Source organism: Electrona antarctica (assembly GCF_951216825.1).
Source record: "Electrona antarctica genome assembly, chromosome: 13".
Taxonomy (NCBI): domain Eukaryota; kingdom Metazoa; phylum Chordata; class Actinopteri; order Myctophiformes; family Myctophidae; genus Electrona; species Electrona antarctica.
In genome coordinates, this window is record NC_136794.1 from 49,043,225 (window position 1) to 49,065,719 (window position 22,495).

The following is a 22,495-nucleotide window of genomic DNA, read 5'->3' on the forward strand; positions in this document are numbered from 1 at the left end:
GACCTGATCTAGGGTCAGGGTCTGGTGGTCCTGCTTGGACCGGCTCCGGATTTAAGTCTGAGTCCGAATCACATTTGCCTTTGCAGGACAGCGAGCTGGCCGCGATGATGTCCACTGACCTCACAGGTTTGATAGAGAACGAGGCCAGTGTACTTAAAGAAACCAGTGTGCCAAAACTGGACCTTCTTCAAGAGAATGCTTTGACCTTTTGCAACCAAACAACAGACGAGGGCAAAGCTAAAAGTCTGCACTGTCAGACAGAGCAGAGCCACAACAATCTCTCTCTTAACCTTGATCTCAGTAGTGGTGAAAATAACAGAACAATTAACATCAGCTCTAGTCGGAATGCCAGTGATTTTAACTCGACGGAGTATTCTCCAGAATACACTGTCTCAGGTGATTTACTAACCCTGTCTGTAGACGACACATCGTTGGCCAGCACTACCCCCCCGGCCCCCGAGGATGCCCACACAGAGAGAACCATTCAGGGTCATCAGTCACCAGTTAGCCGTGAACCGGTAACTAATAGCCAGGCCTTGTTAAGCCAATTGTCTTTACCTAGCCAGGCGCATGAAGTAGTAAGTCACGAAAAACCTTTACTCAGACCTACACAAATGAATGCCGACTCAGATAGGAGACAAACATCAGTAACTAGTCAGGCTAGTCAGTCACCGTTTACTAGTCCTACAGTAACTAGTCAGGCTAGTCTGTTACCATTTACTAGTCCTACAGTAACTAGTCAGGCTAGTCAGTCACCGTTTACTAGCCCTACAGTAACTAGTCAGGCTAGTCTGTTACCATTTACTAGTCCTACAGTAACTAGTCAGGCTAGTCAGTTACCGTTTACTAGCCCTACAGCGCAGACGAGAGAAGGAGCTGTGGTCAGCCACACATCCCTTAATAATAGCCAAACACCAGCAACTAAGCCAACCGTGATCCTAGAATCCCCGCGCTGCGTGCCAATAGACACCCCGCTTACTTTCTGCTCCTTAATGGGCAGCGATAGCTTCGCGGTGCCCAATTACCTGAACCAGAGCAGTGTCCAGGAAGTCCAGGCCCTCCTGAGTGAGTGGGCATGGCTCCTGAGGTCAGGCTGCCACCACAGCGTAGAGTGGTTCTTCTGCCTGCTCCTCTTACCAAAGTGTGGCGCACCGCCGGGCCTGCAGCGTTCGGCTGCCCTGCCATGCCGGAGCTTCTGCGAGGTGTTGCGTGACAGCTGCTGGACAGTCCTGGACGAAGGTCACCTCCCCGTGGAGTGCCACACTCTGCCGGACGATGTGGAGGACGATGGGTATCAGTGCTTGTCAGTTAGTAACCGGAAAGGTAATCACTGGTTCGAATGGATTCCGGGCTCTGGAATTCATTCAGGGCCAGTCATTAAACAACCCCCTCCTCCCTCCCTGTATTGTCTGGGTTTTACCACCAAATCCCCTTGTTTAAGTTCAGCACAGGGTGTCAGTCCCATTAACTCAATGTTTGGTTTCCCTGCACGGCTGCATGGATACGGAGACAACGAGCTCACCCTCCTCTCTCTCCTCTCTCTCGCAGAGAAGCACATGGTATGGCTGCAGAACTCTTAACACGCATGGCATTATAACCGCTTACAGTTACTGCTCACAACCTTAAACCTGACGGCTTCATGTCAGTGTTTCCATCATCATAATCCACTGGTTAGCATGTGACTCATCATCACTAGAAGGTTTATTCAAAATACACAAGCACACACACACACACACACACACACACACACACACACACACACACACTTGACTTTAATGGGTTCCACGCTGTCAAAATCTGCACAAGGCATGTACAGTATCCGATGAATCAGTTTCATGTGCGAGCATGAGGAGGAATGATGTCTTTATATCGCTGGTTTAAGGTAATGTCGTGAGGTCGTGGTCAAGTGTTGTGCCAGGGGAATGTTTTCATGTTTAAGGTAATGTCGTGAGGTCGTGGTCAAGTGTGCCAGGAGGGGAAGGTTTTCAGTTCGCACAGTAGCTTGAAATTGTATGAATTGATTAGATTAGGCAGAGTGTAATCAGAAAAAGTTAACACCCTTTGATCTTTCCTGCCCTGCGTTTTCAGCATGAAACATATGATATCAATTAGGAGGAGGTATTATAACCTGGAGAGCAAATCCTGTTTATTCAGTAGTGGCATGTGATTTTTTTTACCACCCACATCCATATACTGTGAACGATGTGAGCATGTCATGGAAATATAGTGGCAGCAGCGGAAATGCACACTAGCTGTTCTGACAGCGGCTTGCGGGCAGCATCTTCCTGATGTGTAAATTGTCTTGTCTCCCCAAAACTGACAAATTAGGTTGTCACGTTACATCGAATGGACAGGAAGGGATTATCTTTGCAGTTTATAAGTACTGTTTCACGTCGTACATGTACTTATTTCTTATTAGAGCTGAGGAGTTTCAGAGATATGTGCACATTCCTAATTATATTTCATTATATTATTATGTTTCCTATTATAGTTGACTATCGCCTGACCCGTGTTGTGAACTCTGTTATGTCTCATGACAACACCAGTCTCTGTGCAGCAGGCCAGCAGGCTCTTACACTTCTCTTTTGAAGCATTTAGGCCTGACGTCGAAATTAAAGACATTTCTTCATACTCCAGTTTTCTGAAATAGCCTACCGGTATCTATGTATGTTTCTATATTAGTGGTGCTCAATATTTCATGTCAAGGACCCCAAAAATTATATATAATTGGCCGCCGACCCCCATCTGAAAATATGTTGTTCCCCCTAGGGACCTCCCCAGAAGCAAAGATTTGAGTTAAAAACGTTCGTTCTGAAAAAATATAGTCTCTGAGCTCTACAAACAGGTCTGCGGATGTTCTTCCTCTCCTTTGATGTTTGCCAGGCCTTGATGCCTGACATCTAGCACCTGGCCTGAATACAGGCATTGAGATGTGCACACAATCTGCTCTGTGAACTGGAGGCAATTGACTCTAAATGTTTTGAGGCAGTGTAGTGTGATTTCAAAATGTGTCAAACAGTGTAATGGAATTATCTCTTTGCCGTGAAAGCAAGGCCTTTACCTGTCTGCCTCCGAGTTTATTCTCCGACTTTCTTCTGAGTATTTTAGTGTAGGTATTTAGTCAAGTCTTCATGTCTGTTTATGGGCTATATAGAGAGAGGAAAAGGACTCTCTCTGTTAGTTCATTTACTTCACTGTCTGGGACCAGGTTTTATGTATTCAACCTCGACGTGGTTGTGATTACAGACACGTTGATTACTGCTGCTTTTAGCAGTGAGTCTCCAGAAATTCTATCTAGTCTATACTGTAGTATACACATTATATCCACTGACGCACCGATCTCTTTTCCTGGGAAAAGAGGGTTGTTTTGGTTGTCCTGTCTCGTGTGGTATCAGTAGGACATGGAGAATGTGTCTTTACAGCACCGCTATCTGTGTGACGCCTCGCTCTGTTGACGGGCCCGAGTGGACACGATGTCTCTGGTTCCTTCCAGCACCAAGTGACAGTTCATCCTGGATCACATAGTAGTTGCAAGTAGATCTTATTGGTCTTTGTTTTGTTTTGTTTTGAGTGCATTTATAAATGGCCTGCAGCGTTCACTGCATCAACACAATCAATCATAGAAAATCGTATGATATTGATTTACAAATACTTTGTGCGAGACTGTGCGGACATTTTGGAACCTGCTGCTTCAAACAAAAGCAGTGAACAAGAACAACTCTAACATGAATATATGGTGATATATATATATATATATATACTTTGGAGGAGTGTAAAGGTAGGGTGAACTGAACCCACACGATTGAGAAACATTTTGTGGAATGTTAGGTAATGTATGTCAGACATGCAAAGAAAGATGTTGCAAATTAAGCTTGTGGCAAATAAAATAATGTTGCTCGATCCCCAGGGCAACATTTATAGCTGCACCGAAGACATGATCACCAAAGAGGCATTATGTCTGTTTGGTATTGCCTGTCAGAATAACCTCCCGGTGGAGTAACTGGTATTGTTTGTCAGAATAACCTCCCGGTGGTGTAACTGGTCGCTGCTAGCATGGCATCATTATAAATAATCCTTGGCCTGAACGGAAAGCCACCCCGATGAAGACCATCTGGGAGCACTCATTCAAAGACAGGCCTTTTAAGAACCAATGGACAGTTGGACACTTAACCGTCAATCAATATGGCTAAAGAACAAACCTGACATGAAACAGAGCTGATGCAACAAATGGGTCTAGTGTTTGCTGGGTTATTGACCACTATGTGAGGTCTCTCTGATGGCGCTGCTCAGGGGATTTATTATTATAAACCCAGCCCTCAAAGTCTTGCAAAATCAGTATTTTGTAGCTTCCTGGATGCTCTGTCTGGACGTTACCTCTTCCCACGGCCGTCGCACATGGTTTCTGTTAGAACAAAGAGGTGGAAATTATAAACCCTCTTTTTGTATCCTTGGAATAGAACAGAGACATGATAAGTTTCAGCCTCTCTCGTCCGCTGAGCTGTGTCCATTCTGTCCTCTGAGCTGTGTCCATTCTGTCCATTCTGTCCTCTGAGCTGTGTCCATTCTGTCCTCTGAGCTGTGTCCATTCTGTCCGCTGAGCTGTGTCCATTCTGTCCGCTGAGCTGTGTCCATTCTGTCCATTCTGTCCTCTGAGCTGTGTCCATTCTGTCCATTCTGTCCTCTGAGCTGTGTCCATTCTGTCCATTCTGTCCTCTGAGCTGTGTCCATTCTGTCCATTCTGTCCGCTGAGCTGTGTCCATTCTGTCCTCTGAGCTGTGTCCATTCTGTCCTCTGAGCTGTGTCCATTCTGTCCTCTGAGCTGTGTCCATTCTGTCCTCTGAGCTGTGTCCATTCTGTCCGCTGAGCTGTGTCCATTCTGTCCGCTGAGCTGTGTCCATTCTGTCCGCTGAGCTGTGTCCATTCTGTCCTCTGAGCTGTGTCCATTCTGTCCGCTGAGCTGTGTCCATTCTGTCCTCTGAGCTGTGTCCATTCTGTCCGCTGAGCTGTGTCCATTCTGTCCGCTGAGCTGTGTCCATTCTGTCCGCTGAGCTGTGTCCATTCTGTCCTCTGAGCTGTGTCCATTCTGTCCGCCATTCTGTCCAAGGTGGTAATGGAATAGAGACATACGTTTCAGCCTCTCTCGTCCACTGAGCTGTGTCCATTCTGTCCGCTGAGCTGTGTCCATTCTGTCCATTCTGTCCAAGGTGGTCAATCGTTAACGATATGGTTAATACTGAGGTCGGTGGTGATCTTTGTCTATTCAGTGGAATGAGGTTAACCCTTGAATAGCCAAGCTAATGTGTCACCTATAGCCTGTAAAGGCCTGCCTTGAAGCCCCCGAAAAGCTGCTTGTTTCCTTTTGTTTATTAGCCTGGTAACATTATCTGGAGCTATCTTCTACTGCGGCACAAACCCCCCACAGACCAACCCACAGCCACCCAGGCAACACACAGACACAGACAGACAGACAAACAAGGCACCTCCAACCTCCCTAATTCAGGACCCCTGTCATGCAGTCAGTGTCTAGGATAGTATGTCAGTCCATTGTGGAATAAACTACTCAGATTTGTTATTGAGTAAAAGCAGCAATACTACGATAATAGATCTATACTCTCTCTGTTTCAAGTACCACCACTGACATAGAAACATAGGTTTTTAGGAAAACTGTTAGGATTTAGAAGCAATCTTTTTAGTACTCAAGTACTAGTACTTGAGTAAATGTACTTATAGTTACTTTCCCACCACTGTATATCAGACACTCGTGGCTATCTGAAGTTCCTTTGGCTTCCTGGGTGGGAAGGGCAGTTTATCTCATGTACTGTCTCTCTCTCTCTCTCTCTCTCTCTCTCTCTCTCTCTCTCCTCCCCTCCCCTCCCCTCTCCTCTCCTCTCCTCTCCTCCCCTCCCCTCCCCTCTCCTCTCCTCTCCTCTCCTCTCCTCTCCTCTCCTCTCCTCTCCTCTCCTCTCCTCTCCTCTCCTCTCCTCTCCCTCTCTCTCCCTCTCTCTCTCTCTCTCCTGTCCTCTCCTCTCTTCTCTCTTCTCTCTCTCTCTCTCTCTCTCTCTCTCTCTCTCTCTCTCTCTCTCTCTCTCTCTCCTCTCCTCTCCTCTCCTCTCCTCTCCTCTCCTCTCCCTCTCTCTCCCTCTCTCTCTCCTGTCCTCTCCTCTCTCCTCTCTTCTCTCTCTCTCTCTCTCTCTCTCCTCTCCTCTCCTCTCCTCTCCTCTCCTCTCCTCTCCTCTCCTCTCCTCTTCTCTCTCCTCTCCTCTCCTCTCCTCTCCTCTCCCCTCTCTCCTCTCTTCTCTCTCTCCTGTCCTCTCCTCTCTCTCTCTCTCTCCCTCTGTCTCTCCCTCTCCTTCTCTCTCTCTCTCTCTCTCTCTCTCTCTCCCCCCTCTCTCTCTCTGTGTGTGGAGGAACACCACCCACGCTCCTCCGTGATTTGGCAACGTCCCACCGTGGAGCGATCTTTCACCGCGCTCCCTTCATAATTCCGACTTGGAATTTTTGGGGGGCGGATGCTCTGTAGGGGATAACGTTACCGTTGACATGATGGTGGCTTTTCTTTTAGTTTCCTCGCGTGGCGGTGTGGGGGGGGGGGGGGGGGCACCACAGCTGAGCAGGCTCACACACTGCTTTATATAGTGCGAATGTGAACTGTATAGATCTATGCGTGGCATGTGGGAGGGTAGGTTTGCCGGCCCGCTCCGTGGGAAGATGGCAGAGATATTCTGGCCCCCGTGCATGAGTGGCCTGTAAGAAGTCTGTCAGATACTATCATCTTCTTTACAATGGAGGGGTTGGGGGGGGGGGGGGAACCCCCTGCTGGCGTGGCAGAGGATTGTTAAACCACAAAAGGCTTTTTAATTATGTATTTTCCTTGGCTACTGGTCTGGTCTCTCCTCGAAAGATGAGTGGTCATAAATGTCTGGGTCTTGAGGGGAGGGGGGTGCACGGGTGGGGGGGGCTGGGGGGGCTGTGGGTCACCAGCAATTCGTTCCGGGGAGAGAAAAAAAAATTATATCTAATTTGAAAACCATAGGCGACTGGCGAAGCTGTCAAATTATGCTGTTCACTGAATTAACTTAAATGGCAATGAAATCTGTCCCTCTCCAAACACCATTTCTGAAATTGGTCTGAAAGTACAAGACAATCATCATCATCATTTTTCTACCTCTGGTCCGCCCTGAGGCAGGACTCCAGAGAAGAAGGGAAGATATAACCTCATTGTCAGCTCTGTAGCAGTGGCCGGCAAACTGCGTTCTTCTGGATCGGACCAGTGAAGAAACACGGGGAAGGTTGCCATATATTAGATCAGTCGATGGGTGGCTCTTCCAAGACAGATTTTGCGCTCTCATTAGAAGGCGGGTGTAAGTGCCATCCAACCGATTCTCTAATTTAAGTGTCCATGTCTCGGAGCCATAGAGTAGAATCGGCTCAACGGTCGTCCTAAATATTTTTACTTTTAACATCTTACTAAGCTGGAATGACCAGATCTTATGCATGAAAGTACAAGACGAGGGTTCAGAGTCTTGTCCAGGAAAAAAAGGTTACCCTTTCAGCTATACAGTATATCTGTGTTACTGTAAGTTTCATTTGTATTCCTTGTAGATCAGCTACGGATCTACAAGCACCGATCTACTTGGAGATCAGTGTAGAGAATAGAGATTAGAGTGCAACAGTTAGTCAGGCCGTTTTTAGCCCAAGGAGTGTTTTTCGTGCAAAACTAATGCTTGGAATGGATTCAGAATGATGAAAACCCCCTAGTTTGACACGTCACATGCTATTTAAAGCATAATGAAATTTAGAAAATGTTTCCATAATATATTTGCTGTTGATGCAGCTGTCAAAAATCCCCCTAGGGTGGTTGAATATAAACCATTCAGCACACAATATAGTTCTGCTCCCCGTGTTTTTTATTTCAAACTAAATATAACAACGTTTCGCCAAGCCCAACTGCTGGAGGTCTGACACCGATTAGCAGTATGGTGGTTCCATAACACATCTCGCAGCTCGTGACAGGAAAGGCCCAAAACTGGCACGGTTTCCGCCGCCGCAGAGTTTTTGCCATTCTTACGTTGGCGCTCGAGGAGGGTTCCTGTTATGGGCACACAGTGTGGGCTGGATTCTGTTCGCTGCTGCCAGAAACTCATTCCCCTCCTGTGTTGCAGGAGGGGTAACGAAAAAAAAGCTGCAACAATGGTTGATGAGGCGGTGTTGAAATACAAAATACAGACACACTGGGATGGCTGGGATTGGTCCACCGGTTTCTTGGGGCAGTTTTTTGTGTGTGGTTGCAGTTACTGCCTTTTGAACTAAATCCGTTAAGAGTTCCTTCTCAAAATCATGGCAAAACCAATTTAGAGGAATGTCCTAAAATGCTTCCATTGAAACATTTGTTTTTTCTTTAAGTCTAGGGATCTATTGATGGAGCGTGTGTTATGTGTATGTGGTGGGGTTTAGCCTTACACGCTGGCACGTCACCTCACAAACTCTGTGTTTTCACTCTGCGTTGTGGGCCAGCCTAAGTGCTGTAGAGATTACAGGTAGATAACTTGAACACTATCACATTACTGCCACCTCCCCCCCCCATCCCCCATCCCACCTCCCCCCCATCCCACCCAACCCCCCATCCCCCCAAAAGGGATGAAAAAACGAAAAGAAAGAGTAAATCTAAAATCGAAATTTAAAAAATGTCTTCTAAATCCTGTCAGTTTTCTGAAATAGGCCTACCTATGTTTCTGTATCAGTGGTTCTCAATATTTCATGTCAAGGACCCCATCATCGCTAGGGACACATGCATCAGTAGGCAGGAACTGTGGGTGGCAATGAAGGACCGGGAAGTCTGGCGTAGCATTGTGGAATCCATGATCTCGACCGCGGTCGAAAAATGATGGTGGTTCTCTGACAAGAGCAGGCAGGGGTCAAACCACGGTCTCAGGGGTCAAACCACGGTCTCACACGCAGATAAGAGGAGAGGAGACCTTGTGTCACAGAACCACGGTGTCCTCATATTGTAATAATAAACACCAGGCCAGCGTGAAGTGGCGTCTTGACTCAATAATATTCAGCTGGTCACAACATGGCAGGAGGCCAAAGATGAAAACACACATCAGTGTTTAGTCATGAGACTGAGCTCCTCTCAGTCTAGCAGCACAGGGGTTCTCAACATCTGGCTCTGGGTCTCACCAGGGGTCACAGTGGACCCTGTATGTAACTCTGAGATTCTGTCTGTCTGTCTGTCTGTCTGTCTTTCAGTGCACATTGACCAGTCAAATCTGGTGACATTTGACAACAAAGTTAATCTAAGTAAGGAACAACTGTGTACTTGGATCTATACAATGCTGTTCACTCTGAACGCTCCTTCTTTCCCTCTACACCAAATCCCTTCGCCAAAAAACAGCCGAAATACACGCGTTGATCTGCTATTTTCACAGAATCTTCACCCCCCAGAATAAAGACGCTAGGATCCATGTGGTTTTCCTTGCAGCGCTGCTCGCTCTGATGGGGAAACAGTTGTCTCTCTGTGAGAGGACGGTGCTGATCTGCTCTACAGACCACAACAACAACAACAAATTGTTGTGGTTGTGGGCACTGTGTAAATAAAACCGATTGATTGAAGTTGATTGATTGACCAGCTCGTTGCGCTGTGAGGGATGGGATCGCTCGGCTGCCCTTGTCAGTTGCTTTCGGGGATGTTTTGATTGGTGACGGAGCGTGTGGCCCCCTGGCAACCGCACAGCTCTCCATGGCGGTCCAGATGTTGCTCATTTTCCTGGGAGTCCTGGGACGCTGCCTGGAGACACGGGGACTCGCTCGCCTCCACTAATCTGCCGACTGTCACTTCATTCTCTCCTTAACCTCTTATCAGCAGGAAGCTTAGGGGTCGTCCATTAGTTCCTAACAACTAGGCTGTCATCCTGAGGGCTGAACGATATCACCTTATTCTTTTGAACCAAATAACTCAATATCGATATTTGTGATGTTCCAATAATTCTGAAAGTTTTTTTTGAAGTATTTAATAGAGCTTACGTGATTATAGGAAAAGCCAACACATAATAGGTATGCCATTATCACAAACAACCAAGTCAATATCTAGTCTCATATAGAGCACCGAAGTCCTGACGTAACTCGCTCATCCCTTCGATTCCCCTGGTTCGCGGAAGTAATTTCTCTATGGAGAATAACATGGGGTGATCTTAATATCGTCTCATATAAGTGTTGTGGTCCAAAAATAAACAAGCTGTCTCTGCGTTATTGTCGGGGAGGTGTCTCTGTATCGTTTGCAACAGTCAGTCACTCATATACAGTATGATACACTCTGTTTCTAGCAAAAATGTAACTAATTCAGCAGCAGTAACAATAGCGTTTTCTCTCAGTCAGTTGATTCTTCATATCCATATGAGTGAAACGGCCTGGATGACATGTTTATTTTTCAAACACAGTTCTTATATGAGGCGATCTAAAATCCCCCTATGGGGATTACAATGCAAATATAAAGTACATGAACCTGTGGATTTGCGCCCTCTACCGATATTGACATCAGACTTCGGTGCTCTATCAACAATAATTTATATAATACTGATTTTTTTCCCAGGTCTAAACGAGCTCACACTGTACTTTATGGTAAGCCTATATCTATCAGAGACTATATCAGGGTCTTGAGCACCATTTCCGTATGCTAATAGTATCCGAGGGAAATGGAGTTCCTGGCCATTAAACGGTCCCTGGCGAACCTAAGACCATAAATCCAGCACCAGGTCTATTCAGCAACTAGTTCCTTTTTTACGCTAGAAAAGTCAAGGCTGTCATTGGTTTGACAAAAGGCTTTTTGGAAAGAGTGAATTGAGATTGCTCTTAAAATGCTAATGTGAAACCCTCCGCACAATCACCTTTTTTTTTTTAATCAATGGGCAAAGAGTGAGTGGCAGCGTTTTGGTGACAATGTTGACCATATTCAAGGGAAATCGGCCCAAAGGCATTCCTTTTGGAGTTTAAAAGCTTCTTAAACCTATTCAGCAGCTGCACTTTAATCCGGGCGGTGACTAAATTGTCATCGTCCGACATAACGCTAACTGCTTTGTGCTGACATTCGCGTCAGTGTCTTCCACTCTTAAAGTTCATGTCGAGGTCAACGTCAAGGAAAACCCTGTTGTTTTTGACAGCAAATTTGGATTTAGTTTTAGTCTTTTGAATAAAGATGTGTTTAGTTTTAGTCATCTGAAATGTCATCCAACAATCTGTGACCAAAGAGTTGTTGCAGCAGTTGTAACTTTAAGGAAACAACATCCATACCAGGTGGTACTACAGTACTGAAGAACACTCATAAAAAAAGCTTTTTTAAAATATGCTTTGTTATCCACGGGTTCAATGTGATCTTTCCATGACAAAATATGGTCTATGTACTACTCCTCCTAGGTGTGTGTTACTGTTATTAGAGCATACCTGGTTGATGTGTTCACCATGTGAACAGTAATGGCAGATCTAAAGTGCTGAATGATGTTGCTCTGGCAGAAAGTTCAGAGTAATAACGCAACATCATTATACCGTATTCAACTTTCCATTCGCCTATTGTCAAGTTGACAACTTAATTCAAAATGATCTGAATTGTCCCGACTTTGTGTCCGGACACAAAACCCACCCAGACACTCATGTGGTTTGATGTAGTTATTATAATTCATGTCATTACATACATTTTTTGTAATAATATATTTCATGATGGCAAATTCAGACCATGACCAAAGAGTGCACATCTGGAACCCGGTTTTGAGGTTTAATAGGTGAGCTGTTTCGGTAATGATGGCCTTGAGTTGGAATGCACGTGTACGCGAACGCACACACACACACACACACACACACACACACACACACACACACACACACACACACACACACACACACACACACACACACACACCTTTATTATTGGTCCAGGGGGGCATATAGGACAAGTGCTGCAGGGCTGGCGAAGCACATCCGATGATCATATGATGGAACCACAGGGGAGTGAGAGGTCATATTATGGTGGAAATGTACTACTGTATGTACGACTGTGTACAGTACGACTGTGTACAGTACGTGTATAAGAGAGAATTAACCCATTTTGACCTGAGATCAGACTCTATAAATGTCTTCTAGATCCTGACAGTTTTCTGAAAAAGCTGTGTTTCTATGTCAGTCGTTCTTCGATTTTTCAAAAATAGCAGACCTACAAGCTCATATGTGAGCTTGTAGATCTGCTATTTTTGAGTGGTGTATACCACTCCTACAGCTGGCTTTGTTAGTTTACGTGTCTGTTCGTACCAAAAAATGAGCATGGTTGCTATGGTCACCCAGTTCACACGGGTGTGATTTCATTACGTCAGACCACAGTTGATCAGTCTATATAAGACCTTACACCACTCAGTTCACACGGGTGTGATTTTTCAATAGCTAAAGAATAACGTAATGCTAACACCAAAAGGGGTTCCCGCCCAGAATGGGTTAAAGGCTTGATTTCCATTTGGAAATGTGTGCACATCATGGAACACATCATGGAACACTCTGATGGAGTGAAAGACATCATGGAACACTCTGATGGAGTGAAAGACATCATGGAACACTCTGATGGAGTGAAAGACATCATGGAACACTCTGATGGAGTGAAAGACATCATGGAACACTCTGATGGAGTGAAAGACATCATGGAACACTCTGATGGAGTGAAAGACATCATGGAACACTCTGATGGAGTGAAAGACATCATGGAACACTCTGATGGAGTGAAAGACATCATGGAACACTCTGATGGAGTGAAAGACATCATGGAACACTCTGATGGAGTGAAAGACATCATGGAACACTCTGATGGAGTGAAAGACATCATGGAACACTCTGAGGGAGTGAAAGACATCATGGAACACTCTGAGGGAGTGAAAGACATCATGGAACACTCTGATGGAGTGAAAGACATCATGGAACACTCTGATGGAGTGAAAGACATCATGGAACACTCTGATGGAGTGAAAGACATCATGGAACACTCTGATGGAGTGAAAGACATCATGGAACACTCTGATGGAGTGAAAGACATCATGGAACACTCTGATGGAGTGAAAGACATCATGGAACACTCTGATGGAGTGAAATACATCATGGAACACTCTGATGGAGTGAAATACATCATGGAACACTCTGATGGAGTGAAAGACATCATGGAACACTCTGATGGAGTGAAAGACATCATGGAACACTCTGATGGAGTGAAAGACATCATGGAACACTCTGATGGAGTGAAAGACATCATGGAACACTCTGATGGAGTGAAAGACATCATGGAACACTCTGATGGAGTGAAAGACATCATGGAACACTCTGATGGAGTGAAAGACATCATGGAACACTCTGATGGAGTGAAAGACATCATGGAACACTCTGATGGAGTGAAAGACATCATGGAACACTCTGATGGAGTGAAAGACATCATGGAACACTCTGATGGAGTGAAAGACATCATGGAACACTCTGATGGAGTGAAAGACATCATGGAACACTCTGAGGGAGTGAAAGACATCATGGAACACTCTGATGGAGTGAAAGACATCATGGAACACTCTGATGGAGTGAAAGACATCATGGAACACTCTGATGGAGTGAAAGACATCATGGAACACTCTGATGGAGTGAAAGACATCATGGAACACTCTGATGGAGTGAAAGACATCATGGAACACTCTGAGGGAGTGAAAGACATCATGGAACACTCTGATGGAGTGAAAGACATCATGGAACACTATGTGAAAGACATCATGGAACACTATGTGAAAGACATCATGGAACACTATGTGAAAGACATCATGGAACACTATGTGAAAGACATCATGGAACACTATGTGAAAGACATCATGGAACACTATGTGAAAGACATCATGGAACACTATGTGAAAGACATCATGGAACACTATGTGAAAGACATCATGGAACACTATGTGAAAGACATCATGGAACACTATGTGAAAGACATCATGGAACACTCTGAGGGAGTGAAAGACATCATGGAACACTCTGATGGAGTGAAAGACATCATGGAACACTCTGAGGGAGTGAAAGACATCATGGAACACTCTGATGGAGTGAAAGACATCATGGAACACTCTGATGGAGTGAAAGACATCATGGAACACTCTGATGGAGTGAAAGACATCATGGAACACTCTGATGGAGTGAAAGACATCATGGAACACTCTGATGGAGTGAAAGACATCATGGAACACTCTGATGGAGTGAAAGACATCATGGAACACTCTGATGGAGTGAAAGACATCATGGAACACTCTGATGGAGTGAAAGACATCATGGAACACTCTGAGGGAGTGAAAGACATCATGGAACACTCTGATGGAGTGAAAGACATCATGGAACACTCTGAGGGAGTGAAAGACATCATGGAACACTCTGAGGGAGTGAAAGACATCATGGAACACTCTGATGGAGTGAAAGACATCATGGAACACTCTGATGGAGTGAAAGACATCATGGAACACTCTGATGGAGTGAAAGACATCATGGAACACTCTGATGGAGTGAAAGACATCATGGAACACTCTGATGGAGTGAAAGACATCATGGAACACTCTGAGGGAGTGAAAGACATCATGGAACACTCTGATGGAGTGAAAGACATCATGGAACACTCTGAGGGAGTGAAAGACATCATGGAACACTCTGAGGGAGTGAAAGACATCATGGAACACTCTGATGGAGTGAAAGACATCATGGAACACTCTGATGGAGTGAAAGACATCATGGAACACTCTGAGGGAGTGAAAGACATCATGGAACACTCTGATGGAGTGAAAGACATCATGGAACACTCTGATGGAGTGAAAGACATCATGGAACACTCTGATGGAGTGAAAGACATCATGGAACACTCTGATGGAGTGAAAGACATCATGGAACACTCTGATGGAGTGAAAGACATCATGGAACACTCTGATGGAGTGAAAGACATCATGGAACACTCTGATGGAGTGAAAGACATCATGGAACACTCTGATGGAGTGAAAGACATCATGGAACACTCTGATGGAGTGAAAGACATCATGGAACACTCTGATGGAGTGAAAGACATCATGGAACACTCTGATGGAGTGAAAGACATCATGGAACACTCTGAGGGAGTGAAAGACATCATGGAACACTCTGATGGAGTGAAAGACATCATGGAACACTCTGAGGGAGTGAAAGACATCATGGAACACTCTGAGGGAGTGAAAGACATCATGGAACACTCTGATGGAGTGAAAGACATCATGGAACACTCTGATGGAGTGAAAGACATCATGGAACACTCTGAGGGAGTGAAAGACATCATGGAACACTCTGATGGAGTGAAAGACATCATGGAACACTCTGATGGAGTGAAAGACATCATGGAACACTCTGATGGAGTGAAAGACATCATGGAACACTCTGATGGAGTGAAAGACATCATGGAACACTCTGATGGAGTGAAAGACATCATGGAACACTCTGATGGAGTGAAAGACATCATGGAACACTCTGATGGAGTGAAAGACATCATGGAACACTCTGATGGAGTGAAAGACATCATGGAACACTCTGATGGAGTGAAAGACATCATGGAACACTCTGATGGAGTGAAAGACAACTCTGCCCTCTGTTTTGGGAGAAGTGTCGCACATTCCACCTCATTTTAAGTCAATTATCTTATCTTACCCGCTAGTCCGCTGCCAACTCATGCACAACCAATGACGGGCATTACCGAGTTGTTGTTGCCACAAGGAGTCCAGTGTTCAAGTTCAAAAGGTGACCATTTTTACAGCAGCGTGCATTCATCTTTGAGGTTTTGTTCATTCGCAGTGTTTGATGTCAAAATCAACTGCAGATTCTGAGTCTGTGTCCCTTTTATGCCCATATATATGGAGTTCTTGGTCAGGCATGCCCAAATATGGAGTGTATGCAGATGTCAGAACATCATTGTGATGATCAGAACAGGTCAGCTCCATATATGGAGAGTTAGGGGGTGATCAGGTCCAGAGCCCGTGGGGGCAGAGGCTTTTGTGCTGGTTCTATCTGGACAACCGGGCTATCTGACAAACCTCGAAACCGGGCACTGCACTCCCTGGGGGCGGCGGTGGCTCAGGGTTAGAGTGGCTGGATGGTAACCGCAAGGTTGCCAGTTCGAACCCTGTGGGCTCCCCCAGAGTTAGTGTCGAAGTGTCCTTGAGCAAGACACTGAACCCCTAATTGCTCCTGATGTGCTGGTTGGTACCTTGCATGGTTTCCGCCGCCATCGGTGTATGAATGTGTGTGTGAATGGGTGAATGTAATGCACAATCTATGTAAAGCACCTTGGATAAAGGCGCTATATAAATGCACCATTTACCATTTGTGAGGGTGTGGAACGCGTGGGTGGAATTTGAAGTCGGTGGGGCGAACGGTTCTGGAGTTACGTGGATTACAGACGTATAGGTACACACGTACAGTACAGTACAGTACAGTACAGTACAGTACAGTACAGTGCAGTACAGTGCAGTACAGTACAGTACAGTACGTACACACAGACTTGGTGCATTTATAGATGGATAGATATGTCTGTCATGCTATTTATTATGATATAATGACATGACACGGTCATGGCGAGGAGGGGGAGGGAGCAGGTTGTGGCTGCTTGTGTGAACTTGTGTGTGAATGCAGGTCTACAGAAGCCCGCTCCCCCCCCCCCCCCACCCCCCCTCGGGGGGAGTCTCTTTATCAGAGAAAACATCTGCTGCGAGACGAGTGGGTCTGGTAAAAAAATAAAAGTGACAATTTATTGTGTGTCATCACATCAACCACACGACCGCCATGGACTCGCGCCAAGTCCTCCTATAAGGCTGATCCCAATCTTCCACCAGTGTGTTTTTCATGCTCTGGGTGATTCTTTTAAATTTGTGCGGTTAATTCTATCGTCTTGCTGGTTCAATCTTCCAGTTAGTAAGATTGCCATATACTTAATTGCAATTTGCGAAAATTGTCTATGACTGAAATGTCAGCCTTTCACTCTTCGCTGCCCTCTTGCGTTTCATAAAAGCAGAACATCTTCAGAAATAGTGTGTGGGTGTTGTTCTCTTTTTTTAAAGCAGTATATACTTGGTCCTGGTTTCATTGCGTTTATTTGATCAAAACACAGAATTGCCTTGATTTGTTTGGTGGCGTACAGTACAGTACAGTACAGTACAGTACAGTACAGTACAGTACAGTACAGTACAGTACAGTACAGTACAGCAGGGGTTCTAAACGTTTTTGGCCGGGGACCCCCGGAAATGCTTTGGCAATGTCTCGGGACCCCCGCCCCGCCCGCCCCCTCCCGACCCCCAATATAAATTGACTGCTACAGTAACCTAAATAATAGAGACAATACACCATAAATAAATACTGAAATGAGATATAATCATTAGGGAAGGTGGATGCATGTACAGTACTATGTGTACTACTGTATGTAAACGCTTCATTTCAAAATTTGGCGACCCCACGAGGGGTCGCGACCCACATGTTGAGAACCCCTGCAGTACAGTACAGCAGACTTCAGCATACTCCTGGGTCCGATTGAGCAGCGCACTGCGTAGAGGCCACACATGCATCAGCTGAATGAATACCTTGTGTGTTTTGACTTCGAACAAAGCCACCTGGGGGACCCCAGTGATCTCCACTTCTCACAGGGGGGTCTTTGAACCAAACGATAAAAACTGGCACATTAGTCATCGGGTGGCTGACATCCCACTGTGTCTCTTCAAAGAACAAGAAACCGTATCCCTTTACAGTACACCACGGTGACCACCCGCCAAAACAGTGATTTTGAGCGTTGACTGTATCTCCAGTTCAACCTTTTATGTTTTCTCCTCTACATTCCTTCTTCATTCTCCTTGACCCGGTTAAGAGATCATTAAGAGATCATTCTAAATGTGGTTCTAGTTACAAGGAATAAGAACAAACAGAGCTGACCTTCACATTGTAATGTAAATAACAAACAAGAAAGCAGGCATGAAAAGCAATGGGTCCACGTTGCTCTTTGTGTTTGTCACATTTCCAGGACGTCTCGTTCTGATTAATATGCGTGGAGCCCACCAGAGGTTGCCCGGGGTGACGGGGGAGTGAACACAGATATTCGGGGGGACCCCCAGCTGTTTGCCCCTCTTCTGGGATGCGGCGCGGTGGCATTTAGCAGATGTCACAGAAGTTACGAGAATTAAACCCATGCTATTGGATTATAGGACTTGATCCCGTTGTAGTATAGTTTGACCATTGGAGAGAATATTTCGATTTGGAATATCAATTGCGATGTTCGTTATGTATGTAGTCACTACATACACTCTCGCAAATACTTGTACTGTACACACTACAATGTAGTGTGTACAGTACAAGTATTTGCGAGTTTTGGAGAATATCACGTCGATCATGCAACACTCTTATTTTGTCATTGATCTCATGATAATAGAGGGTATGCGAGTGGCAAAGCAACATGCAAAGTGAGTTTAACATTGTTTAATGTTGTTAAATGCAATCAGATTGGACTTTTCTGTTTGGATGAATGGGCTGTCAAGGCCAGAAAGTAGTTTTTTGCCACTCAGTGGGCGTTCCTGCATAACTTCCTGGTTTGATGATGATGTCACGTGCATACCCTCTATTCATTCGTTTGCAATTAGAAATGGTGTTTTAGAGATATTTTGTCCGTACCTTTACAGGTTCCCTTGAAAGCCAGCAGGGGTGGTTTGATCTCACGGACAGAAACAAAATGCTTGGTAGTGAAGGGTGGAAGGTGGGTGGGTGGGTGGGGGGGTGGGTGGGTGGGTGTCTGGGTGGGGTGGGGGGGTGTTGAAAGCAGAATATCTGAGAGCTAGTACCATCATTCAAACGGTCTGCTTTGGAATCCCCCCCCTGTCCCCTAGTGAGTCTAAAGATTCATTCCCCGCTCTAGTTTAGGATGATAGAGGAATGAAGTGGGGGGTTGGGCTGTGCGTGCGTGCGTGCGTGCGTGCGTGCGTGCGTGCGTGCGTGCGTGCGTGCGTGCGTGCGTGCGTGCGTGCGTGCGTGCGTGCGTGCGTGCGTGCGTGCGTGCGTGCGTGCGTGCGTGCGTGCGTGCGTGCGTGCGTGCGTGCGTGCGTGCGTGCGTGCGTGCGTGCGTGCGTGTGTGTGCGTAGTGGGGGCAGTCTGCTACTTGTGGCCTTGAAAAGTCTGTTGGAAGTTACTTCTTTTGTCGGTCCCAGAGGAGCTGACCTTTTTTGGGGATGTCCAGCTCTCTCTCCGTCGGGTCCACACCCTCTCTGTCGGGTCCACACCCTCGCAGGTCCATGTTTTCACTCGGGAGTTAAAGTAACACTCTGAATTCTACCGTGCAAGAACACACTCCTTTTTTATTTTTTGTATTAATATATTATTATTACGCTGGCAAAGCTGTATTTGATCTTTGAGCACAGCAGTTGTGATTAGCAATGATGACATATTGAAATGCTCTCTACCATTTGTTTCAATGTGACGTTTGATTCACGCGTGGCTTAAGCATCACAATGTTTACATTAGTTTGAAGAAGGGAGGAGCCATAGAAGTCATCGATGATCGCGAGCACTTTCACGGTCACACTTTCGTGACAGACGACCGTGTCCATCACACACAAACGATCTGATCTACAAGTCCTACTGACCTACCCAACAAACTAATAGAGCCCCTCTCTCTAACACCGATTCCCTGCAATGCAGCCCCTCCCCTCATAAAGAACCCATCGCCATGCAGCCCCTCCCCTTATAAAGAACCCATCGCCATAGATATAGAAACCTAGATACCTCTTCCTTCGCCGCTGCAGTTCATTGGAGCGACATGTGATCTATTGGAGGTTACGCCATGTTGGAGTTCAGTATGAGGCGCGGCACGCTGCCACTCAGAGTGACTACTGGCCAATCAGGCTCCGCCCCCGGGACTCTCCGGGAATCTAGAGCAGTGGTTCCCAAACTTTTTCACGTCAAGGACCCCCAAATTGACACTAATTATCCCACGCACCCCCATTTGAAAAGACGACAGGGACCCCCATAAGAGAAGATTTGTACGGCTCTACCAGAGATTCTCAACACGTTTAATTTCAAGGGACCACCCAGTTTGACATGCATTAGTCTGCGGCCCCCCATTTAATGGCATTTCTGTCTCTGGGACCCCCAATTTATATTGTAAAATCAATGTTAATTTAAGTGTACAAATGGAACCAAACCATTTGTACACTCTCTGAGTTACAGACCCATAAGGGTCCATTTGGTTCCAAACTATCATTTAGCTGGGGACCCCCTGGAACTCCCTCAAGTACCCCTGGGGGTCCCCGGACCCCACTTTGGGAACCAGTGATCTAGGGTGCGCACCCTAGATTCTGACAAGTCCCAGGAGAAGACGCACTGTGATTGCCCAGCCCAGTAGTCACTTTGAGTGGCAACTCTGCCTCTGCCATAATGGAAACCAAAATGGCCGCCACCACCATACGATACAAATGCCCCAGAGCCGGAGGAGGAGGCGTCTAGCTTTTTATGTCTATGCCCATATAGAGCGTCGCAGCCCCGCCCCCTCGAGAGACCTGGAAAAGAAGAATTCCCTGTTCATTTTCCTCATAGAACTTTTCAGAAAGTATTTATTTAAAGACGTTTTACGCTGCGGTCAAAGCCAACTGGAGTTGTGACACGTCATGACAATAAACACAATGTTTTGGGCCGATCAAATAATTAGAAAGAAGAAAAAAATGGCAGGTTACAATGTTGTTTTTGTTCTTTGTAATTATTTGTTTGGTCCAAAATATTGTGTTTGTTGTCATGATTTGTCACAACTCGAGTTGGCTTCGTACGACGCTTAAAAGGTCTTTAAATAAATACTTTTTGAAATTTCTATGGGAAAAATGCATTGGGAATTATTTCCTGGGCCTGGCGTTGTCATGAAAGGGGGCGGGACTGCCACGCTCTATCGCTACCTGTGTTTCCACCCCGTGACCTCATGTCCTGTCCCGTGACCTCACGTCCTGTCTTGTCTCCCCCCCCCATGTAGAGGAGAGCGGGGTCTCACTGCTGCAGCTGATCGGAGACCCTCCCCCAGATGAGATCACCACCGTCTACGGGCCCGACGGCCGGCCCAGCTACGTGTTCGGGCCCGACGCCAACACGGGCCAGCTGGCCCGCGCCCACCTGCCCAACCCCTTCTACCGGGACTTCTCCGTCATCTTCCACCTGATGCCCACGTCGGACCGGGGGGGCGTCATCTTCTCCGTCACGGACGGCTCCCAGCGCATCATGTATGTGGCCGTGAAGCTGTCGGCGGTGCGCGCGGGAAAGCAGGACGTGGTCCTGTACTACACGGAGCCCGACTCGCTGGAGTCGTACGAGGCGGCCCGCTTCGCCGTGCCCTCGCTGCGGGACAAGTGGACGCGCTTCTCCATCGCCGTGGAGGACGAGCGGGTGTTCTTCTACCTGAACTGCGACGCCGACGCCCAGGTGAAGCGCTTCGAGAGGTCGCCGGACGAGATGGAGCTGGAGGCCGGCGCCGGGGTGTTCGTGGGCCAGGCGGGAGGGGCCGACCCCGACAAGTTCCTGGTATGTATACAGACCGGGGAGGGGGGGATCCGTTTCAACTCGCCTCTTTTTTTTAATTCTTTATACTTTGTTTTTATTTCAGTTTAGGCAACTTCACAGAATTATAAGCATACATTCTTCTTACAACTGCTTTTTTTTCACAACCTCAGCTGTTTCATAATTTCACAGAATATATACTGTATATTATACACTCATACACACAAACAACTTCACATACATTTACAAGTATTCACCATAAAACAAGGAAATAAAATACTACAAGTATTCACCATAAAACAAGGAAATAAAATACTACAAGTATTCACCATAAAACAAGGAAATAAAATATTACAAGTATTCACCATAAAACAAGGAAATAAAATACTACAAGTATTCACCATAAAACAAGGAAATAAAATACTACAAGTATTCACCATAAAACAAGGAAATAAAATACTACAAGTATTCACCATAAAACAAGGAAATAAAATACTACAAGTATTCACCATAAAACAAGGAAATAAAATACGTAAAAGTATGCAAAGTAGCGAGACAAAAACAGAGCGTCGACAACAATGGGAAGTGAACAATACTGAGAACAGACATGACTGGAGAGACAGAGGAAAGCATATGAACGCACCAGAAGGTGTGTTTGGTGAGTTGTTACTCGAGATAACTCGCCTCTTTGACGTAGACGTAAAGGTCGAGCTTTGAAACACCAGGATGTGAAGCGTATATATATTTATATCCTGAGGAAAGGAAAGGGCAAGGAGTGTGTTTTCACCTTGAGACGTTTCTTACTGCTGGCGTTTCCTGCCTCGCAGGCACAAGAATTTAGGATGCTTAACAAAACAAATTCTTTATCTCAAATCAACTCACGTAACACTAGCTAAAATTAACTTAACCGCTTTCAACCTGGCGTCACC

The 22,495-nt window shown here is 45.9% G+C and overlaps 1 protein-coding gene across 2 annotated transcripts in view; it reads left to right on the plus strand.

Moving 5' to 3' along the window:
• col18a1a (collagen type XVIII alpha 1 chain a) overlaps positions 1-22,495 on the plus strand; it is a 137,098-nt gene that overhangs the window by 43,651 nt on the left and 70,952 nt on the right. For both annotated transcript variants that reach the window (XM_079519196.1, XM_079519195.1), the window contains one exon: positions 21,049-21,590. In XM_079519196.1, the coding sequence (XP_079375322.1) occupies positions 21,049-21,590 (542 nt within the window). The remainder of the gene's footprint in view (positions 1-21,048; positions 21,591-22,495) is intronic.